Consider the following 23,403-nt stretch of genomic DNA (forward strand, 5'->3'; position numbering starts at 1 on the left):
ATGGAGAGATGTTATTGGTACTAATTGGGGTAAGAATGTTGAGTATCAACATGCGAGAGTACCTACAAGCTGAGAATGCCGACGGATTATTTCACTTAAGTGAAAAGCTGAGGACAGGGGAGACTGAAGATCTGACTCCAAGCATAACATTTTGATTTGTTCTCTGAATAAACCTATTTTCCTCTCCCTGATTTGGAGTTTGTGTTATTGAAGAACAACATAAATTGCTGACAGTGGCTTGTCATTGTTGATAGACAAAAATATTTTTTATGAACTGTTGCGTTTATATTTTTGTCCAGTGAAAGTTTTACTACTTAACCAAAATGGATCTCCATTCCCATATCCTAAATGTATCACCCTCCCTAACAAAGTATACATAAAGGCTTACAAAACTCAGGAAAAATTAACAATGAAGAAGGCGATTGATTGCATTTTGCTGCTCAAACCTGTAGGCTGTGACAACTGCTTATCCTTGTAGCGTTATATGCATTCACTCTGTTAAATATATGCATATGTAGATATATACACACACAAAGTCATGAGAAAAAATGTTTAAAAGTCGTAATTTTATTATGTTTCATTTTTAGAGCCAAGGGCCTTTATCCTTATTTTCTCAGATCGTCATCTAAAGGGAGAAAAATCACAGGTTTCTTTTTTTCTTGATGGTATTGAATTCAGTCGTGGTGATAACATCCTTTACCCCCGGAGTTGGGGGTGTCACTAGAGGAAACGTCCCTGGCCTTGCTTCTCTCTCATCCATGCCTGGATCCTCTCCTTCAGTTCAGGGACTGTGAATAAAGACACAGCAAAACGTGACCACAAACCCCTGAGGACCTTAACAGTTAATAAGGTGTACTAGTAGGACATGTTGCCTAAAAGAAAATGGAAAATAAACAGACTTAAATTGCAGTTAGATTGCTGGTCCCCTTCTTTCATTCTTATGTGACCAGCTCTTGACTGGAAGACCATGCTGTGTGTGTACATACGTGACTCCAGCATGCTTTCGTTGAGAGGCTGTCTGTTAAAGGGGTCAGTTGGGGAGTTGAGAAGGTGGCGGAGGATGATGGCTCGGTCCATGATGTTCCCAGAGGGCAGTATCACAGGGTCAGTCATTAATGTGTCCATCAGAGGGTCTGTGGACACACACGTACACAGACAAAAACAAAAGATAAAATGACATTTTATCTTCAATTAAAATTAAATTCATAAAATCAACATATACTTTCCTCTCTTCAGACATTGTTATTACGCTCTCTGCAATTATTTTTGCATGCAAGTTTCTATGCTAAAAATAAAGCAGACTAGAAATGCAAAAATAAATCTTAATTAAGATAAGGCAATTATCTTTAAATTAAAAGTTGGGTCCTATATTTAGAGGTTGCTGTACTGTAGTAGAGGGTTTTATATGTTACACGTGAGGACGGTCATGACTGGCCTGTTCAGGTCATGTTACCATGGATCACCGTCCTACAGAGACATTTCTCACTGCCGCAGAGGTGGGGGTTTATGACACCTAACGCCCACTGTAAATCTTAAGGCAACAGACGAATCCTTTGTCCTCTCAGTATGGAGGATTGGAATGTGTGAGTGGGTCCTATGGAGAACCTACCTCAGGACGGTAACATGCAATAAATGGACTCCGGGACAATATATTCCATCAGACAAAATGTTGGTAACAACGATAGATGGAATATGAAAATGAATGTCGTTTTTGTTATGTTATTAAAAGTTAAGACGACATTATAACAAAAACTTAACTTGAAGAGTTTATAATAGTACCCAATGTTTGCATACTGTGCATTGTGTGGAAAGTTTCCAGATCAAATATGTTTTTGGTAAAGATGAAATGTGAAGTTAGTTGTCTAAACCGGATCTGAGTAAAATCCATACCTTGCCTCGTAACTAGATACGCCATAAAGACGGAAACGCCCCTTTGTGACCCGGGGGTATAAAACATGTGAACAGACTAGGTGACCACGCGCTGCAGCCAAGGTCCACGAGTTGTCGCAACCCCAAAACGCAACACGAGAAGATGAGATGAAAGACGGCGCAAAGTACAGAGAGATCCTTGATGAAGTCCTGAGCGCTCTGGAGCAGGTTTTCAAGACAATGACCCTAAGCACAGAGCCAAAACAACGCAGGAGGGGCTTCTGGACAAGCCTCAATGTCCTTGAGTGGGCCAGCCAGAGCTCGGACTTGAACCCGATTGAGCCTCTCTGGAGAGAACTGAAAATAGCTGTGCAGCAACACTCCCCATCCAACCTGACAGAGCTTGAGAGGCTCTGCAGAGAAGAATGGGAGAAATTCCACAAATCCAAGCTTGTAGCATCATACCCAAGAAGACCCAAGTCTGTAAATCGCTGCCAGAGGTGCTTCAACAAAGTACTGAGTAAAGGGTCTGAATACATATGTAAATGTTTAATTTTTAAAATATATTTGCAATAATGTCTAAAAATCTGTTTTTGCTTTGTCATTAATGGGTTTTGTGTGTAGATTGATGAGGGGGGAAAAAAACAATTGAATCCATTTTAGAATAAGTCTAACGTAACAAAATGTGGAAAAAGTCAATGGGTCTGAAAACTTTGAATGCACTGTAATTTATAGTATTCCGAGTGATGCAAGGCTCGCTACCTTGGCTAGACCCATGGAATAAGCTTATGGGCCTATAGCATTCATATGACAATGGAGTCGGATTGAATATTATGGTCGTATTACTCTTATAGTAATTTCGGATATCCTCAGTCGGAGTGGATTTTCACTGTATTACAACGGCACACTCCATTCGAGCACTGCGGATAGTGAGGCATATTTATAAAATGTTTTATTTAACCTATATTTAACTAGGCAAGTTAGTTAAGAACAAATTTTTATTTACAATGGTGGCCTCCCCCGGCCAAACCCGGACCACGCTTGGCTAATTGTGCGCCACCCTATAGGACTCCCAATCACTGCCGGGTGTGATACAGCCTGGATACGAACCAGGGACTGTAGTGACGCCTCTTGCACTGAGCTGCACTGCAAACTGACTTGAAGTCAGCTCATTTGACCGAAGTCCTGGACTCATGGAAAAATCCTACGGACATTCAGAACATTGCGGACAGATATGTAAGGTACAGAACAGACACAGTGCTGTAGCAGGCCTAATGTGGAATAGAGGACTGTGACCAGTCTTAGTAATTTAAGTCTTACTACGACGTTGCATCCAAATGAACATGCCACTGCGGTCAGGGGCAATTAGTAACACAATAAATAAAATCTATATGTTTTGTTCCAAAACTTGCCAGTTTGAACACTAGAAAGTGAATTTAAACACTTGCGAGTTTGAACACTGGAAAAGTTGAACACTTGCCTTTAAACTCGTCAGGTGCGTCACTGTAGTCCATTTCGGACTGCGAGTTCCTGGCGACTATCTCCTCCACCTTCTCCGATAGCAGCTTGAATTTTTCAATGGTGATGGTGGACTTGATGCCGGCTTTCTTCATCTTGGAAATCACTTCCTCAAAGAGCTCTCGGCTGTATGACCGCTGGAAAGGGGGAGAGAAAGAACACCATGTAAGCCTGTGGAGTATGTATTACTACACACCATAGCAAAACGTTCTGCAACAGTAGATCCCTCCACGCTTTGGCCTGTTTGGTTCCTAGTGAATACATCCCTGAAAAGGGGGGGGGGAAGGGGAGCAAACAAACAGCCTTTCGGGGGAATTTTCCGTGAGAGGCCTAAGGATGTTCCAAATTATAACTACATTGAGATGTCAGCATGGTCGGTACTGACAGAACAGTCACTAGCACTGCTATTTCTTCCCCAGGCTTTGTATTGTGCTAACAACCATGTGCCTTGAATTTCATAATCAATTAAGTACTTTACCCAAACCTGGTATAATGACATACACTCCCCTCCATATGTATTTGAACAGTGAAGCAACATTTTTTTTACATTCGGCTCTACACTCCAGCATTTTGGATTTGAGTTCAAATGTTTCATTCGAGGCAATACAGAATGTCAACTTTAATTTCAGGGTATTTTCATACATATCCGTTTTAATGTTTAGAAATTAAAGCACTTTATGTATCCAGTCCCCCAGATGAAGAAGTATTTGGACAAATTCACTTACTGTATTAGTCAAAAGCTTAGTATTTGGTCCCATACTCCTTGCTTGTGACTACAAACTCGGATGCATTTGCGGTCTGTTTTGGGTTATGTATTGCCCAATAGTAACAATGGTGAATGGAGTATTTTTTTTAAATAAGTGAGTAGATAAGACATTTCTGAACACTTCCAAATGAATCCTGATAATACCAAAATCCTGAATAATGAGTGAGATGCCGTTCAGAGGCTACAACAAAACACACTAAACTCTCAGCATTACCAATAACAGGGGAGAGGTAAGCACTTTTTGGGGGTATGATCTTTGTGCCTCTAACTTTCTCACTCATCATTATCCATGTGTTCAGAAATACACTACCGTTCAAAAGTTTGGGGTCACTTAGAAATGCCCTTGTTTTTGAAAGAAAAGCTCATTTTTTGTCCATTAAAATAACCTCAAATTGATCAGAAATACAGTGTAGACATTGTTAATGTTGTAAATGACTATTGTAGCTGGAAACGGCTGATTTTTAATGGAATATCTACATAGGTGTACAGAGGCCCATTATCAGCAACCATCACTCCTGTGTTCCAATGGCACTTTGAGTTAGCTAATCCAAGTTGATCATTTTAAAAGGCTAATTGACCATTAGAAAATCATTTTGCAATTTTGTTAACACAGCTGAAAACTGTTCTGATTAAAGAAGCAATAAAACTGGCCTTCTTTAGACTAGTTGAGTATCTGGAGCATCAGCATTTGTGGGTTTGATTTCAGGCTCAAAGTGGCCAGAAACAAAGACCTTTCTTCTGAAACTCGTCAGTCTATTATTGATCTGAGAAATGAAGGCTATTCCATGTGAGAAATTGTCAAGAAACTGAAGATCTCGTACAACGCTGAGTACTATTCCCTTCACAGAACAGTGCAAACTGGCTCTAACCAGAATAGAAAGAAGAGTGGGAGGCCCCGGTGCACAACTGAGCAAGAGGACAAGTACATTAGAGTGTCTAGTTTGAGAAACAGACGCCTGCCATGTCCTTAGCTGGCAGCTTCATTAATAGTACCGCAAAACACCAGTCTCAACGTCAACAGTGAAGAGGCAACTCCGGGATGCTGGCCTTCTAGGCAGAGTTCCTCTGTCCAGTGTCTGTGTTCTTTTGTCCATCTTAATCTTTTATTTTTATTGGCCAGTCTGAGATATGGCTTTTTATTTGATTAGTCCACATTTTAAGTTTTTGGTTTCAACCGCCGTGTCTTTGTGAGATGCAGAGTAGGTGAACGGGTGATCTCTGCAGAAGCATGAGGAGGTGTTATGGTGTGGGGGTGCTTTGCTGGTGACACTGTCTGTGATTTATTTAGAATTCAAGGCACATTTAACCAGTATGGCAACCACAGTATTCTGCAGTGACAGAATACTGGGGTTCTGGGGTTAATGGGACTATCAATTGTTTTTCAACAGGACATTGACCCAACACACCTCCAGGCTGTGTAAGGGCTATTTGACCAAGAAGGAGAGTGATGGAGTGCTGCATCAGATGACCTGGCCTCCACAATCACCCAACCTCAACCCAATGGAGATGGTTTGGGATGAGTTGGACCGCAGAGTGAAGGAAAAGCAGCCAACAAGTGCTCAGCATATGTGGGAACTCCTTCAAGACTGTTGGAAAAGCATTCCAGGTGAAGCTGGTTGAGAGAATGCCAAGATGGTGCAAAGCTGTCATCAAGGCAAAGGGTGTCTATTTGAATTAACTCAAATATAAAATATATTTTTGGTTACTACATGATTCCATATGTGTTATTTCATAGGTTTGATGTTCTCTCTATGAAAACAGTAAAATAAAAACCCTAAATGAGTAGGTGTGTCAAACTTTTCACTGGTACTGTTGTACCCAACATCCGACCATTGAGCAAGACGTGGAATAGAATCAAATTGTGAAAAGCCACCCACGGAACCCCACCCCAACAACCGGTATACAGTATCAGTTCTCTGTCTGACAAGTAGTATGGAGCTGCGGCTTTGAGTATTGCTTCTTTATCCTATGGGATGTACTGCCTTGTGAATCTGGTGATGTTTTTTTTTCTGCCTGTTCAGAGAAAATAGCCATTGAAGTTAATTGCATTATTTACCATGAATTAGTGTTAAAGTACCAGGTTTTGCCCACTAACTAGATGCCAATGTTCCTGCTACTGCCATACCCTTTTATCAATTTAGCTGGTCTAGTGTTTATTAAATGGATCACAACATTTTCTTTGGAACTTGGGGTCGAAAACCAATGGCTTTTGCTCATGATGAAAATACATTGTGTGGTCATCCTCACAAGTCAAGCCAGTCCTCAATGAAAGCAATTCAGTTTGCCCCTTTCTGAAGCTGGGTGTACACTACACGACTTTGGCACCGATTTAGCAGTCCCGACAAGATTTTGAGATGGGAGACAACATCCCTGTCTTTGCCTACTCAGGGAGCACGGCCTTCACAGACACTCGTTTAATGTGAGCAGGTCAGAGACGCAATCGGAGGGCTACCGATCTCGTCTTTGAGCAGTCCCAGACGTCCGAATATTTTCAAACATTTGATTTTATCGGCACCAAATCTGCAATTCTCTTGTAGTGTGAGATGTGCAACGACAAACTGGTACTGGAGTAAAACGTGCTTTTATAAGCCCAGTCATTGCGCAACAAATAACCATTCTAAATGCAAACAAGTGACAAACATTTGAGGGATGGCCACGATTTAAAAAAGCGAATATTTTTGGTTCTCAATCTCAACTCGTAATTCAAGCGTCTTAGTCAACAGTAGGCAGGCTAACAGCACATCACCCACTACTTTGCAACGTGAGCTTGAGGCAGTAGAATTGCTTGAAAGCTGAACGTTTTACTTTAAATTTCTTTGCTTCAAAGTAGCCTAGCGAAAATCCAACCATAGATACGTGAAGGCAATTTCTTTTATAAAGACCCTCATGCCATTAACCATAAATGTTTCTTTAGTTGTCCAGAAGACAAAGCCACAATCCTAGTCATATTAGCAACCCATCCTAGTTGTTGCTATTAGATTCCCCACCTTTTAAAATTCGAATAGAGATTTCTCTCTCACATATGGAACCACGTACTGTGCGCTGTTTAGAACTGCATTTTCCCACCAACTGCCTTTTGGTAAATGTGAAACGTATGTTTTATTAGCAGCTTCATTACAGGAGTTGCATGTTCAACAATTGGCTATAGCCATTTGACTAAGATGACAGGCTTGCTATTGTTGCATGTTTCCATTAAGCTCTTAATTAAAAATGTCAGTTCCTTGTATGCATGGATAGTAGGCCATTTTCTGTTGGTCACATCATTTTACTGTTCGAAATTTTGTTGACCAGTTAATGAGGGTTGGTTAGTCGGCGGCAAATTGACCGACATTTTCATCTCTAATTATAAAGCATTGCATGGCAGTCATTTTTATCAATAAAACTATTCTAAAACATAGCGATATGTAGTGTGATTAGTGACATTTACCATTAAACCCAACATTACAAAACACTATACTGTGGGTGTTTGGGACTTTTACCATTATTCAAGACCATAATATTGAAACCATTAGAACTGCTGTAGCCTAACGGTTTGCTTTAAACACACACAGATGGGCCGTTTCCTGGAGACAGATTAAGCCTAAGAGAAGGACAAACTGAATTGCCTTCATGGAGGAATGGCTTGAACTGTCCAGAACAGAATACGGGAGGCGCACAGTACTACATAGAGCCATGACTACATGGAACTCTATTCCACATCAAGTAACTGATGCAAGCAGTAAAATTAGATTTAAAAAAACAGATAAAAATACACCTTATGGAACAGCGGGGACTGTGAAGCAACACAAACAAAAGCACAGACACACACATACAAACGGATTTTGTGTTGTAGATATGTGGTAGTAGAGTAGGGGCCTGAGGGCACACACTTAATGTGTTGTGAATAGTATTGTAATGTTTTTAAAATTGTATAAACTGCATTAATTTTGCTGGACCCCGGGAAGAGTAGCTGCTGCCTTGGAAGCAGCTAATGGGGATACATAATAAAACACAAAAAAAATGAGGATGACCACACAATGCATTTTCATCATGAACAAAAGCAATTGGTTTTCTATCCAAAGTTTAAAAGAAAATGTTGTGATCCATTTTAAACCCAAGAGACCAGCAACATAGATAAAATGGTGTGGCAGTAGCAGGAACAGAGGCATTTAGTGGGCAAAACCTGATACTTAACATTCATTTATGGTAAATAATGCAAGCAAGTTCAATGGTAAATTTCTCTGAACAGGGGGGGGAAAAACATCCCCAGATGCAGAGGGAATACATTACATAGGATGAAGAAGCAATACTCCAAACCTCAGCTCCATACTACGTGTCAGACAGAGAACTGTTACTGTATACTGTTGGGGTATCTGTGGTCTTTGATCATTTTCCTGGATTCCTCATATCTTACTCATTGTTAGGAAGAATTATGGTCCAAATCGGATGTTAGGTACTATAATTATTGAACATTATATTATGAATCCTATAAATTAAAAAAGTCAAATTTGGGTGCAATCAATTAGCTTAATCAGAGATCAAATTCAATATAAACAAAACAATGTTTCATGAATGTTAATCTTATCGGTTTCTAAATACAGAAACTATTTCAGAAAAATCTGAGATGGTGGGTGTTGAGATCCTGTTTGAGGTGTAACGACCCTTGGGGGACTATATACAGTGCCTTCAGAAAGTATTCATAACCCTTGACTCATTCCACATTTTGTTGTGTTACTGCCCAAATTCTAAATTTATTAAATATATTTTCTCACCCATCTACACACAATAACCCCCTAATGACAAAGTGAAAACATGTTTAGACATTTTTGCAAATATATAGGAAATTAAATACACAAATATCTAATTTACATACGTATTCACGCTCCTGAGTCAATACTTTGTAGAAGCACCTTGGCAGCGATAACAGCGGAGTCTTTCTAGGTAAGACTAAGAGCTTTCCACACCTGGATTGTGCAATATTTGCCCATAATTCTTCAAAACATTATTCAAGCTTTTTCAAAAATCGGTTGTTGATCATTGCTAGACAACCATGTTCAGGTCATAGATTTTCAAGTAGATCAAAACTATAAACTCAGACACTCAGGGACATTCACTGTCTTCTTGGTAAGCAACTCCAGTGTAGATTTGGCCTTTTGATTAGGCTATTGTCCTTCCAGTGCCTTGTGGAAAGCAGACTGAACCAGGTATTCTTCTAGGATTTTGCTTAGCTCCATTAAGTTTATTTTTTATCCTGAAAAACTTCCCAGTCCTTAACGATTACAAGCATACCCATAACATGATGCAGACACCACTACGCTTGAAAATATAGAGAGCGGTACTCAGTAATGTGTTGTATTGGATTTACCCCCAAAATACACTTTGTATTCAGGAAAAAAAGTAAATTGCATCTTTGTAGTGACTGGGTGAATGGATACACCATCCAAAGTGCAATTAATAACTTCACCATGCTCAAAAGGATATTCAATATCAGTTTATTATTTTACCCATCTACCAATAGGTGCTCTTATTTGTGAGGCATTGGAAAACCTCCCTGGTCTTTGTGGATGAATCTGTGTTTGAAATTCTCTGCTCGATTGAGGGACCTTACAGAAAATTGTATATGTGGGATACAGAGATGAGGTAGTCAATCAAAAATGTTGTTAAACACTATTATTGCACACCGAGTGAGGCCATGCAACTTATGTGACTTGTTAAGCACATTTTTACTCCTGAACTTATTTATGCTACCCATAAAAAGGGTTTGAACACTATACATATTAGCTCAAGACAAACTTTTCATTTTGAATTAATTAAATGAATTACTAAAAACACAATTCCACTTAGGCATAATGGGGTATTGTGTTTAGGCCAGTGACAAAACATCTCAATTTAATCTATTTTAAATTCAGACTAACACAGATTTTGGGGGGGAATAAGTCAAAGGGGTATGAATACTTTCTGAAGGCACTGTACATGAAGTGCTTTCATTTCTAAAGTTTTTATTTAATTTAAACTTTATATAACTAGGCAAGTCAATTAAGAACAAATTCTTATTTACAATGATGGCCTACCCCGGCCAAACCCTCCCCTAACCCGGATGACACTGAGCCAATTGTGACTCCCGATAATGGCTGGCTGTGATACAGCCCAGTTGTGATACAGCACGGGATCGAACCAGGGTCTGTAGTGATGCCTCTAGCACTGAGATGCAGTGCCTAATTCATACACCACATTATGTGTTACATCCTGAATTCTAAATGTTTTACACACAATACACATAAAATAAATCTAATTTACATAAGTATTCACACCCCTTTGCTATATGACACAACAAATTGTTATTTTTATAAATTTGCAAAAACTTCTAAAAATCTGTTTTCACTCTGTCATTATGGGGTATTGTGTGTAGATTACTGAGAAGTTTTTATTTATATAATCAATTATAGAATAAGGCTGTAACGTAACAAAATGTGGAAAAAGTGAAGTGGTCTGAATACTTTCCTTAGGCACTGTACTGTATCTGTGGAAGGGTCTAAACAATTTTTAGAGTGTTGGAAGTTTCCAAGAGCACAGTGGTCTCCATCATTGGAACTAGCCAGACTCTGCCTAGAGCTAGCCATTCGACCAAACTGAGCAACCAGGCAAGGAGGACCTTGGTCAGGAAGGTGACCAAGAACCCAATGACCACTCTGACAGAATTACAGATTTCATTGGCTGAAATAGGAGAACCTGCCAGAAGGACTACAGTCCTTTACCAATCTGGGCTTTATGGGAGAGTAGCTGTCGTATAGAGCCAAATAAAAAAATATATACTTTACTGTGGGAGGGGAGTGTAGGTAGGTGTGTAACTATAGAAATTTGAGTCAGTAGAACTGTTTTTACTTCCTGATTCACTGCTATGGGTACACTCAATATACAGTCAGGCTGCAGTAAGGTCTTTCCTGCAGAGTTATTTTAATGTATAAAGCTCTTTATTTATCAATGCTTAGGGTTTAGTTTAGATGAGATTAATGTATTCGTCATAAATGTTAAATCTTTCTGGTCATACATATATACATAAAGTTATACAGTATATAAAATACAGCAGAGCATCCATACAAAAATGTATTGGGGCCTACTTCTACTCAGACATGGGTTCAAATACTTAATTTTTTTTGCCAGATGGGTGGGGTTTGCAGTTTTGGGACTTTTCTATTTGAAAACCCAGATATGCGACTACTACAGTTTACCTGGTCGTCGGCGATGGCCTTGGCGAAGCGGGCACAGTCAAGTTGCAGGTAAATGTCAGTAAGCTGGTCTAGGAGCTTCTTGGGCTCAAAACCGTACTTCTCTGGGTTCTCCACCTTCAGGTCCCGGCACTTGGGCCCGCATAGCTGCTGGAGGTTAAAGTTCAGCATGGCCGCCAGACGAGGCCCCAACTCCTGGAACGCACAAAGCAGGAAGTTCAGTCACCAGGAATAATATTTGTGTATCTACGTCGATGAATAGGAATGGTTTAAGGTTACTATTGAAGTAGGCTTTACACCGTACAGACCTTGACATTAAGGTAAATTTGCCAGTGGCACACCGGGCCAGTACCTAGTGAAAAATCCTGGCTAACTAGGTTGTCTCTTCTTTCTTCAGTCGGGTGCTGCGCTATATTCTGTTGTGTGAACGATAAGCTGAGCCCTGGATACAGCAGCCACTATTACTCCAAACGCGCATCACTCGTTCGCTTACAGCCAGTAGTGATCCGACCCCACCCCCAAAAAACTTTTCTAATCGGATCTACATGATTCACGTAGGTCACCAATTTTGGATTCAAAATGGAGAATTTCTCAGAAAGGTGACTAGCTTGCATCCCTGTTATTGCGTCAGACATTGGGAAGATTGAGAAGGATTAAATACAAATACCTTTTCTCTGTTTTGGAGTTTGAAAATGTGCTGGCCAAAGCTTGATTAACTGGCCCGGCGAGCTTGGCAGATGTGGAGCACTGCAGTAATATTTTTTCACAGTGCAATTTGTCCCATGTACAGTTGAAGTCGGAAGTTCACATAACGTTTTAATGACCCCAACCTGAGTGTTTCAACCACTCCACAAATTTATTTTTAACTTCTTATGGCTGGTGGCACTATTGAGTAGCTTGGATGAATAAGGTGCCCAGAGTAAACTGCCTGCTACTCAGGCCCAGTTGCTAATATATGCATATTATTAGTAGATTTTGATAGAAAACCCTCTGAAGTTTCTAAAACCGTTTGAATGATGTCTGTGAGTATAACAGAACTCATATGGCAGGCAAAAACCTAAGAAAAAATCCAACCAGGAAGTGGGAAATCTGAGGTTTGTAGTATTTCAACTCATTGCCTATCAAAGACACAGTGTCAATGGGGTCATATTGCACTTCCTAAGGCTTCCACTAGATGTCAGCAGTCTTTAGAACCTTGTTTGATGCTTCTACTGTGAAGAATGAGGGAAAGAGAGCTCTTTGAGTCAGGTGTCTGGCATGAGCTGATCACGAGCTCTCCCGTGAGTGACCTGCGTTCCATTGCATTTCTGAAGACAAAGGAATTCTCCGGTTGAAACATTATTGAAGATTTATGTTTTATGTTATGTTAAAAACATCCTAAAGATTGATTCTGTACATCGTTTGACATGTTTCTACGAACTGTAATGGAATCAAGGCGCGAACAAAAAACAAAACAGTTGTATCTTTTAGCAATGTTTATTATGATTATTTCTGTAAATTGATGTGGCTCTCTGCAAAATCACCGGATGTTTTGGAACTACAGAACATAACGCAACAATGTAAACTGAGATTTTTGGATATAAATATGAACTTTATCAAATAAAACATACATGTAATGTGTAACATGAAGTCCTATGAGTGTCATCTGATGAAAATCATCAAAGGTTAGTGATTAATTTTATCTATATTTCTGCTTTTTGTGACTCCTCTCTTTGGCTGGAAAAATGGCTGTGTTTTTCTGTGACTTGGCTCTGACCTAACAATCGTTTGGTGTGCTTTCGTCGTAAAGCCTTTTTGAAATCGGACACTGTGGCTGGATTTACAACAAGTGTATCTTTAAAATGGTGTAAAATACTTGTATGTTTGAGGAATTTTAATTATGGGATTTCTGTTGTTTTGAATTTGTCGCAGTGCAGTTTCACTGGCTGTTGACGAGGTGGGATGCTAGCGTCTCACATACCCTAGTGAGGTTAAGGACAGCAAAGTCGAGGTATTGGAGTGGCCATCACAAAGCCCCGCAATCCTATAGAAAATATGTGGGCAGAACTGAAAAAGCGTGTGCGAGCAAGGAGGCCTACAAACCTGACTCAGTTACACCAACTCTGTCAGGAGGAATGGGCCAAAATGTGGGAAGCTTGTGGAAGGCTACCCGAAACGTTTGCCACAAGTTAAACAATTTAAAGGCAATGCTACCAAATACTAATTGAGTACATGTAAACTTCTGACCCACTGGGAATTTGATGAAAGAAATAAAAGCTGAAATAAATCACTCTACTATTATTCTGACATTTCGCATTCTTAAAATAAAGTGGTGATCCTAAATGACCTAAGACAGGAATTTTTTACTGGGATTAAATGTCAGGAATTGTGAAAAACTGAGTTTAAATGTATTTGCCTGGTGTTTGTAAACTTCCGACTTCAACTATATTTTGTGCTGCTGCACAGCAATGTTCTATTCTCGGAAGAAAAACAAAGGGGATGATTGCGACCACTTAGTAAACAAAAAATGTAGACAAATGAATGTTGGGCCTTACTTTTCCCATCACGGCACTCTTGAAGAAAACGGATGAAGGCACATACCAGGCCAAAACCCTTTGGCGTTTGTTTTTCAGGTTATTTATATTTCTACCGTAATGCCAAGACAATAAACACTTTTTAAATCAAGAAGTTATTCCCTGCGTTTTCTTCAAGAGTGCCTTGATAGTGAAAAGTAAACCACACAATACATTTTTCTACATTTTCCGTTTACTAAGTGGTGGCCATCATCCCCTTTGTTTTCCCGCCAGTCATAGGATACCCTTTTCAAAGAGGCCTTAAAATGTTTCATTCATTCGAGTAGAACAGCACATCGTTTCTTCTTCTCAATGTTCTATTGTTGTTGTCGGCTGCTGTATGTGGCTATGTTGACAGCCAGTAAAAGTCATGCAAACCTCATCTTTGTCAAAAACAACATTTGTAAATGGGGTGTTCTAGAGCCCCTCTCTGCCTTTGTAGCCTGGAAAAAGAGCATGATTCAAATGTGTATTTTTTGTCCTGGTCAGAGTGGTACTCACGGGCCGGAGGAAGGGCTTCTGGACCTGCTTGGTGAGGATGTGGAACATGTCGACCGTCTCTGTAGCCAGGGCCAGGTAGGAGCGTGACACCCGCTCATCCTGGGTCAACTGGGACTGGCGGCTCTGCTGCTGCTCCTGAGGGAGAAATGGAGGAACTCAGTGTTTCAGTCTTAAGGCACTACAAATGAGCTTCGTAACACATTTATAAGCACTTCACAACCCATTTGTTTACTCCCCAGAAATTCCGTACTGACCCTGGGAAGCTGATCCCACTGCTCCTTGTTTTTAACCTCCTCCTGGACCTCGTGGATGCGCTTCAGGGACTCCAGGCTCTCGTCCAGCAGGAAGGTGGTGTCGTTGATCAGCATGTTGATGTAACGCACAAACTGTTTCCCGGAGCTACAGGGGAACAAACAGATGTATTGATTGACTGGGAGGCCTGTGGAAGCCACACAGAAAATTCAATATGAGTCTGAACTATTTCCGAGAACATTTTACACGCAGCATACAACCATGACCGGACGGTGGACACCTATTTAGACCAGGCCGTCACCATAAAAGTAATTCATGAGATGAATACTAAGCTTTGATTTTAGCCCACTTACTTGAACTCTTCCAGGAAAGTGCCATGGTGGCCCATGTTCTGCCAGAGGCTCTTGAAGATGGTGCTGATGTGGTAGCGGATGGTGAACTTGTCATAGAACTCGCTGGTGGCACCGGTGTGCTCCACGTCTGCGGGAGGGAGGATTTACTCAGTCAGTTGCCTGTGAGAATCAGTCCACTTAACATTTTCAGACAACTGAGTCGAGCCAAACCGTACTACACATCCACTGTAGTTGATGGAACCAAGACCAAATGTGAAAAATAAAAAAATCCAAGCCAGCACAGTTTATTGCCGCATAAACTGGATCCCCCCCGCACCAAGTGGTCTCACCAGTGTAGAACTTCATGAGGGCCGGGACCAAATGTTTGACGGACAGTGGGTGGTTCTCCATCATCTCAGAGATGCGCTGGGTGCGCGGCTGCACAGCTGGGTTGGTGACAAACAGAACCTCCACCAGCTTGGCGATCAGGTAGGGGTTCCGGATGTAGTTCTGACTGCAGATGAACACCACCAGGAAGGTGACAATGTTCTGGACGCAGGGCTCATACAGAACCTGAGGGGAATACCTGGCAGGGCATAGAAAATGGATGCTGACTTTCAGTCAAAATCCATTTCTCAGAAGATGCATTATTTTACATAAAAAAAAAAAGGTAATTTCTATATGACCCCCATTCAAACACCCTCTTATTTAAAAGTGTTCTGCAGATATACCCTTGTTAATTCATAATGTGTAAGCAGCAATTTGGGAGGGGTGTTAATTAAAATGTATGTAATTAATCTTTCCTTGATTTCTTGCTTCCTCTCTGCTCACCACCTACTCATAACGCACTGGAGAAGAAGGTCTGGGGGGAGGGACCTTTGAACTTCTCCTGCAATGCGGTTTGAGAAGGTGCAGAGAGGATGCGAGGAAATGAGGGGAGACTAACTGAGAAAAAGTCAAACAGAGGAAACTTGTCCAGGGAGGAAGAGGGTCCCCCTCATGCATGTATCAATACAAGGAAAGAGAATGTCCGCTGCATGTCAGGGCCAGGAGTTTCTCTGGTTGGGTCAGATCGTTAGGAAATCCTTCTGGCCCTACTTATATCACATCCCTTTGAAGTGACCATTTATACAATACTCCAATAAATGTTTTAAAGATAAGACTGAAACATTTGCTTCAGGTAAAACAGGGTAAATTAACACGATCAATCCCACTCTGGTGGTCCCCATTATAGTCTGTTGGTCAGGATTGGCTAAAGCTCCAATGAAGTTGTTTTAGGAGCCAATCAAAACGAAGGATACAGCAGCCCAGTTTTTATGACATAAAAGAAAAACTTTTAACACCCAAGTTTGTAGAAATGTTTTTGTCTTTGTCTGGCTCTGCACTATGTAATAATTATGAGCATCGATCTGTCGACTTACTGCACAACAAAAAGCAGGAACTCAGCCACATCTTCAATGTAAAACTCTGGCAGAGCAGCAAAGCTTTTGGGGATCTCGGGATTCAGTGGTAGAGTTATGCTGCAAAAAGGAAAGAAGGAATATAAGGGAGCGTTATTGACCTACTTAATGCAAGTCACAAACAATACAAACAATAGCTCAATTGCTCAGTTGTGCACCAGGGCCTCCCACTCCTCTTTCTATTCTGGTTTATTCTGGTTAGTTTACGCTGGTTTTGTGAAGGGAGTAGTACACAGCGGTGTACAGGATCTTAAGTTTCTTGGCAATTTCTCGCATGGAATAGCCTTAATTTCTCAGAACAAGAATATACTGATGAGTTTCAGAAGAAAGGATTTTGTTTCTGGCCATTTTGAGCCTGCAATCGAACCCACAAATGCTAATGCTCCAGATACTCAACTAGTCTAAAGAAGGCCAGTTTTATTGCTTCTTTAATCAGAACAACAGTTTTCAGCTGTGCTAACATAATTGCAAAAAGTTTTTTTTTTTTAATGATAAACTTGGATTAGCTAAAAACGTGCTATTGGAACACAGGAGTGATGGTTGCTGATAATGGGCCTCTGTACACCTATGTAGATATTCCATAAAAAAATCTGCCGTTTCCAGCTACAATAGTCATTTACAACATTAACAATGTCTACACTGTATTTATGATCAATTTGATGTTATTTTAAAAATGGACAAAACATTTACTTTTCTTTAAAAAACAGGGACATTTCTAAGTGACCCCAAACTTTTGAACGGTAGTACACACACAGAGCAAAAAAAGAAACGTCCTCTCACTGTCAGCTGCGCTTATTTTCAGCAAACTTAACATGTGTAAATATTTGTATGAACATAAAATTCAACAACTGAAACAAACTGAACAAGTTCCACAGAGATGTGACTAACATAAATGGAATAATGTGTCCCTGAACAAAGGGGGGGGGGGGGGGGTTCTTGCTGTGACGTTACCCCACTCTTTCACCAAGGCACCTGCAAGTTCGCGGACATTTCTGGGGAGAATGGCCCTCACCCTCCGATCCAACAGGTCCCAGATGTGCTCAATGCTCTTCGCTGGCCATGGCAGAACACTGACATTCATGACTTGCTGGAAATCACGCACAGAACGAGCAGTATGGCTGGTGGCATTGTCATGCTGGAGGGTCATGTCAGGATGAGCCTGCAGGAAGGGTACCACATGAGGGAGGAGGATGTCTTCCCAGTAACGCACAGAGTTGAGATTGCCTGCAATGACAACAAGCTCAGTCCGATGATGCTGTGACACACTGCCCCAGACCATGACGGACCCTCCACCTCCAAATCGATCCCACTCCAGAGTACAGGCCTCGATGTAACACTCATTCCTTCGACGATTAACGCGAATCCAACCATCACCCCTGGTGAGACAAAACCGCGACTCGTCAGTGAAGAGCACTTTTTGCCAGTCGTGTCTGGTCCAGTGACGGTGGGTTTGTGCCCATAGGCGACGTTGTTGCCGGTGATGTCTGGTGAGGACCTGCCTTACAACAGGCCTACAAGCCCTCAGTCCAGCCTCTCTCAGCCTATTGCGGATAGTCTGAGCACTGATGGAGGGATTGTGCGTTCCTGGTGTAACTCAGGCAGTTGTTGCCATCCTGTACCTGTCCCGCAGGTGTGATGTTCAGATGTACCGATCCTGTGCAGGTGTTGTTACACGTGGTCTGCCACTGCGAAGACGATCAGCTGTCCGTCCTGTCTCCCTGTAGCACGGTCTTAGGCGTCTCACAGTACGGACATTGCAATTTATTGCCCTGGCCACATCTGCAGTCCTCATGCCTCCTTGCAGCATGCCTAAGGCACATACACGCAGATGAGCAGGGACCCTGGGCATCTTTCTTTTTGTGTTTTTCCAGAGTCAGCAGAAAGGCCTCTTTAGTGTCCTGAGTTTTCATAACTTTGACCTTAATTGCCTACCGTCTGTAAGCGTCTTAATGACCGTTCCACAGGTGCATGTTCATGAATTGTTTATGGTTCATTGAACAAGCATGGGAAACCGTGTTTCAACCTTTTACAATGAAGATCTGTGAAGTTATTTGGATTTTTTACAAATTATCTTTGAAAGACAAGGTCCTGAAAAAGGGAGTTTATACACACAAAATATATGGGGAATTGGGATGATGCAGACTATTACATTGATGAAGCCACAATCTGCAATATTAAAGCTGATCTATAAAAAAATAAAATACAAACTTACAAAGATGAGGAAGTTGATTCTAATATAAAAATAAACATCTTTGAATTCTTAGGTTAGTAAGAATCATTTCTCCAGGTAGCCTACTTTACTTCGTAATATAACCTTATATTACAGCATTAAAACAGTTCCCGATTGTGGCATAGTAACTTACTGTGGGTAGGCAGGATCCACCATGCGTAGGATGAGCTGAATGACCATACTGTAGAACTGCAGACATCTGCGTAACAGGTTCTCATCCAGAAGACCCGCATCGGCACAGGCTTTGGAGCACACCAGTTTCTGTCAGGGCCAAAGATCACAAGATCGACGGTTTCTACTGAATATTGTCCTTCACTCGTTGTGACAAGTTAAGATGTTGAATTTTCCTGTCTGCAATACTAATTTCAGCATAAAGCATGTATCAAACAACACAAAATGGAAGAACATTTGGAAAGAAACTATGACGCACTGGATAAATGTTGCGTTTTCTATTGTTTTTGCAATTCGAATTCACCAAAGATGTATCACGTATGAAAAGTAGAACACAAGCATATGGGAGAATTGGTAAAGTTCCATACGACTGAAAAACAAAACAAAAAAACCACACATTTTTTTCAGTTAAAGTTACCAAACCTTGAGCTGGGTTTTGCATCTCTTCAGCATCTCTCGGTGTCGGCTGGCCAGGGGAGAGTCCTTCCACTGGCTCTCACTATTCTTCAGCTCTTCCACCGTCCTGCCACGTCAAACAACAGGGTCATCTTCATTAGGGCACATCATAGCAAAACTGATAACGAAAAAAAGCCTCTCTATTGGACCACTTCAAACTGACTGTGTGTGTGTGTGTACCTGTTGAGCTCGCGAATGGCTCTCAGCCTGCGGATGTAGCGTCGGCAGCCTGGTAGGATGGACAGGTGGTGGGTGTGCAGCGTCAGAAAGAAACACTCTGTGGGGAACTTGGGATCATAGAACTTGGAGGGGTCATCTGTCGATAAAAACAATTAGGACAACATATAGGACAATTTCAGGTAGGTGAATGGCACATCCAGTTAGTCAATTTTGCAGGTAATAATAATTATAATGAATCCCAATTAGCAGACACTTATCCAAAGCGACCTACAGTCATGAGTGCATACATTAACAGGGCATATACAGTTGAAGTCGGAAGATTACTGTGTTAACGAGAGAATCACTGTCATGTCAGCTGGTCCTTTTGTGGCAGGGCTGAAATGCAGTGGAAATATTTTTGGGGGATTCAGTTCACTTGCATGGCAAAGAGGGACTTTGCAATTAATTGCAATTCATCTGATCACTCTTCATAACATTCTGGAATATATGCAAATTGCCATCATACAAACTGAGGCAGCAGACTTTGTGAAAAATAATATTTGTGTCATTCTCAAAACTTTGGCCACGACTGTAGACTAGGGTTCGTGCAGATAGATCTTACGACTTTCAGATGAGACTGATAGAAGGTAAAGAATAATTAATGACTGATTGATAACTGAAATGTAACAGATCTTTAGATCTCTAAGAGTTCATTGGGAAGACGGAACTCCTTAAATAAACTTCTCCGTGGTGCCCCAGGTTGAGTTAATTGTTGCATTATTTTATTCAATCACGTAATCAATTAAACGTTAGGTAATCAATTTGATAAAATATGCCATCACATTAATTATACTAAAGACACATCCCAGAATTAGTTCCATATGGATTGATTTGAGACTGGTTCAGCCAGCAAGCAGACACCAGCTAGCTAACGTTTGCTAGCCAATTTCCGTGCACATTTCGAATTTCATTAATACTGATTCTACCACTGCTAGATGTACAATTAGGTAGTGAAGACCTGCTCATGAAATAAACATCAAATATTTGTTACAGGTTTAGTTTTAAGGTGAGATTAACTCAGACTTGAGGATGTAAGGGGGTTCAGTGGACGATGTCATCTTGATGACATTTTCTAATGTTAAGAAAGCATATTGTAACCAAAGTTCTTTTTCGCTATCCCAGGAGTATTTGCAAGTTAGACAGATCAGTGCAGACGGCTGTCGCGCTGATCTGACATGAGACCATGGCGCTTATTAGACTTGGTTTCAATGAGAAAGACAGATCTGTAACTCACATTCCTATGTGCATTTGGTTGGGTCGTGAACAAAGCTACATATCGCGCCTTTAAAGATGCATTATTGCTTATTGCAGTTAACCACAGAAATACTTTGTTTTATGCAAACAATAGGCCTATAAGCTTTTGTTCATGTGTGGAGAGGTGTGCCCTTTCCCCTATCCATTTAGGAGACCTATGTTGGCTCAAGAGAACCCCTAGAGGCAAACGTTCTGTATAGCCATTAGCAGTGTGCCTACAAATCTTCAGTGTTTCTTTGCATAATCTCAACCAGACCTGTGTTCAAATGGCATTTGTTTTCTTTCAAATGCTTAGCTGTGCTCGATTGAGCTTGCCTGGCACAACAGAACCAATTGAATAGTTCCAATCTTTTGGTACTCTGGGCCGACTCAATCCAATGCTAAAGCATTTGAAAGGAAACAAATACCAATTGAACCCAGCTGTGATCTCAATGAAATACATTCCCCATCATCATCATCATCGTTGTGAGGGCCCTCAAATCCTCAAAAAGTTCAGCACTGCCCTCGATCGCATGGCGCTACAGAGGGTGGTGCGGACAACCCAATACATAATTTGGCCGAGCTCCCAGCCATCCAGGACCTCTATATCAAGCTGTGTGAAAGGAAGGACCGGAAAATCGTTAAAGACTCCAACCACCCAAGCCAGACTGTTCTCTCTGCTTCCGCACGGGAAGCGGTACTGGTGCATCAATTCTGACACCCAACAGGCTCCTGAACAGCTTCTATCCCCAAGCCATAAGATTGCTAAATAGCAAAAAGAATGGCTTCACGGACTATCGGAGTTTACCCTTGTTATATTTTTGCACTCACAGGACTCTACACACACACACACAACATGCACTCACATAATTTATGCTGCTGCTACTCCGTTTATCATATCTTCTGATGCCTAGTCACCTTACGTTTACACATATCTACCTCTATTACTCCAGTATCCCTGCACATTGTTAATATGGTACTGAACTGACCCTGTATATATATTCAGAGATTCAGATTGTTTAATAGTCACATGCACAGGGTTGCAGGTGCGACTGCAGGGTACAATGAAAATCGTTAGGGGGAGTAGCGGGGGGGGATTGTCCATAGGGGGAGTAGCAGGGCGAGGGTGGAGCAGGTAGCCAACTATTCAGCAGCCTGATGATCTGAGGGTAGAAGCCATTGGACAGTCAGTTTTTGCCATGATGTTCCTGTACTGCCCGTGTCTAAATGATTGAAGCGAGGAGAACAAGGTGGCTGGTGATCTTCTTGGCCTTCCTGTGACACCTGGTGTTGTCGGTGTCCTGTAGGCCAGGCAGCGTGCACCCACCCAACCCATCGGCTGCACGTATCACCCTCTGGAGAGCCTTGCGTGGAGGTGTAGTTGCCGTATCAGGCTGTGATGCAGACCGACAGTGTTCTCTCCATGGTGCTCCTGTAGAAGACCGTTTGGGCCTTCGGGGACAGGCCAAATTTCTTCAGCATCCTGAGGTTGAGGAGTCGCTGTCGTGCCTTCTTCACTACGGTGTCCGTGAGGTCAGACTATTTCAGCTTCTCCGAGATGTGTACGCCAAGGAATTTGAAGTTATTGACCATCTCCACAGCGGCCCCGTTGATGAGGATCAGTGTGCTCAAATCTTGAGGAAAAAGGTGTCGTCTGGTAGGTTGACGTTGGTGACCGTGATTCTCTCGTGTTCTTATTTCTATTTCTGGTGTGTTTTTGTTCTACCTTGTCATTTTTTTGTGCTACATTGATATTGATTACTACATTGTTGGGTTTGGAGCTTGAAAGAAAAGGCATTTCACTGTACACTTGAAACATTATTATGACGACAACGGTGGTGTCCACATAGATAGAACAGAAAAATGGAGCTGACAAATTGTTCCATTCTGATGCATAGGAAATCTATGACATCGGGCATATTTACTGTTATATTATCTGTGTGTGTCCACTCACGTATCTCGGCCAGCCAGGTGTTGAGCTCTTCCATGGTGGCCTTGAGCCGGGTCTCCTCACGGCTGACCTGCAGGCGGCAGCGTGGGTCGAAAATGTAGTACGGGTCCACCGTCTCCAGCTTGATCTTCATGCTCAGCTGTTGCAGCACCGACAGGAAGTTAATCATGAAGCCGTCCGTGGACACCAGCTTGTCGTCTGTCTGCGAGAGTATGGGAGGAGGTGGGAGGGGAACATATGACATATAATATGAAATAAAGAACTGCTCAATAACTCCCTTAATAGTTCTGTTATTTAAGGAGTGGGGCAGTCCCACTCCTTTCATATGTATTTGTATCCGATATGACAGTGAAAGAATTACAGCAAAGGTGGGGGGGGGGGGGGGGGATTGCAGTGTGTGCTAGAATAGCAGTGGGTCTCTTCAGACATTCTAGCTTGAAATGGTCACATTAGAAACCCTCAATACAGATGCTTTACAGATTAAATTAAAATAGGATCAATAAGCCTTTTACCTGCATCTGGGCTTTCTTCACATTGCGGTTGACCAGAGCTGCCATATAGTTGAGCACTACCTCTCTTGTCTCTCCATTTAGTAGGATGTTGTGGAGAATCTTAAACAAGTCACCCTGACAAAGAAAAAAAATGTAGGGTCACAACCAAACTTAGGAGCACAATGAAAAATATTTGA

The 23,403-nt window shown here is 41.5% G+C and overlaps 1 protein-coding gene across 6 annotated transcripts in view; it reads right to left on the reverse strand.

The window, feature by feature from the left end:
* Positions 1 to 547: 547 nt before the first annotated feature.
* The window catches only part of LOC139542041 (ubiquitin conjugation factor E4 B-like), a 69,371-nt gene continuing 46,515 nt past the window's right edge, over positions 548 to 23,403 (reverse strand). For all 6 annotated transcript variants that reach the window (XM_071347018.1, XM_071347019.1, XM_071347017.1 and 3 more), the window contains 14 exons: positions 23,228 to 23,341; positions 22,719 to 22,917; positions 19,493 to 19,628; positions 19,280 to 19,379; positions 18,819 to 18,946; positions 16,417 to 16,515; positions 15,346 to 15,581; positions 15,017 to 15,143; positions 14,666 to 14,810; positions 14,412 to 14,546; positions 11,362 to 11,553; positions 3,350 to 3,524; positions 987 to 1,133; positions 548 to 788 (listed from right to left, as the gene is read on the reverse strand). In XM_071347018.1, coding sequence (XP_071203119.1) covers positions 721 to 788; positions 987 to 1,133; positions 3,350 to 3,524; positions 11,362 to 11,553; positions 14,412 to 14,546; positions 14,666 to 14,810; positions 15,017 to 15,143; positions 15,346 to 15,581; positions 16,417 to 16,515; positions 18,819 to 18,946; positions 19,280 to 19,379; positions 19,493 to 19,628; positions 22,719 to 22,917; positions 23,228 to 23,341 — 2,001 coding nt within the window. In that variant the 3' untranslated portion in view covers positions 548 to 720. The remainder of the gene's footprint in view (positions 789 to 986; positions 1,134 to 3,349; positions 3,525 to 11,361; positions 11,554 to 14,411; positions 14,547 to 14,665; positions 14,811 to 15,016; positions 15,144 to 15,345; positions 15,582 to 16,416; positions 16,516 to 18,818; positions 18,947 to 19,279; positions 19,380 to 19,492; positions 19,629 to 22,718; positions 22,918 to 23,227; positions 23,342 to 23,403) is intronic.

The sequence above is a fragment of the Salvelinus alpinus genome, chromosome 17 (assembly GCF_045679555.1).
Source record: "Salvelinus alpinus chromosome 17, SLU_Salpinus.1, whole genome shotgun sequence".
Lineage (NCBI taxonomy): Eukaryota > Metazoa > Chordata > Actinopteri > Salmoniformes > Salmonidae > Salvelinus > Salvelinus alpinus.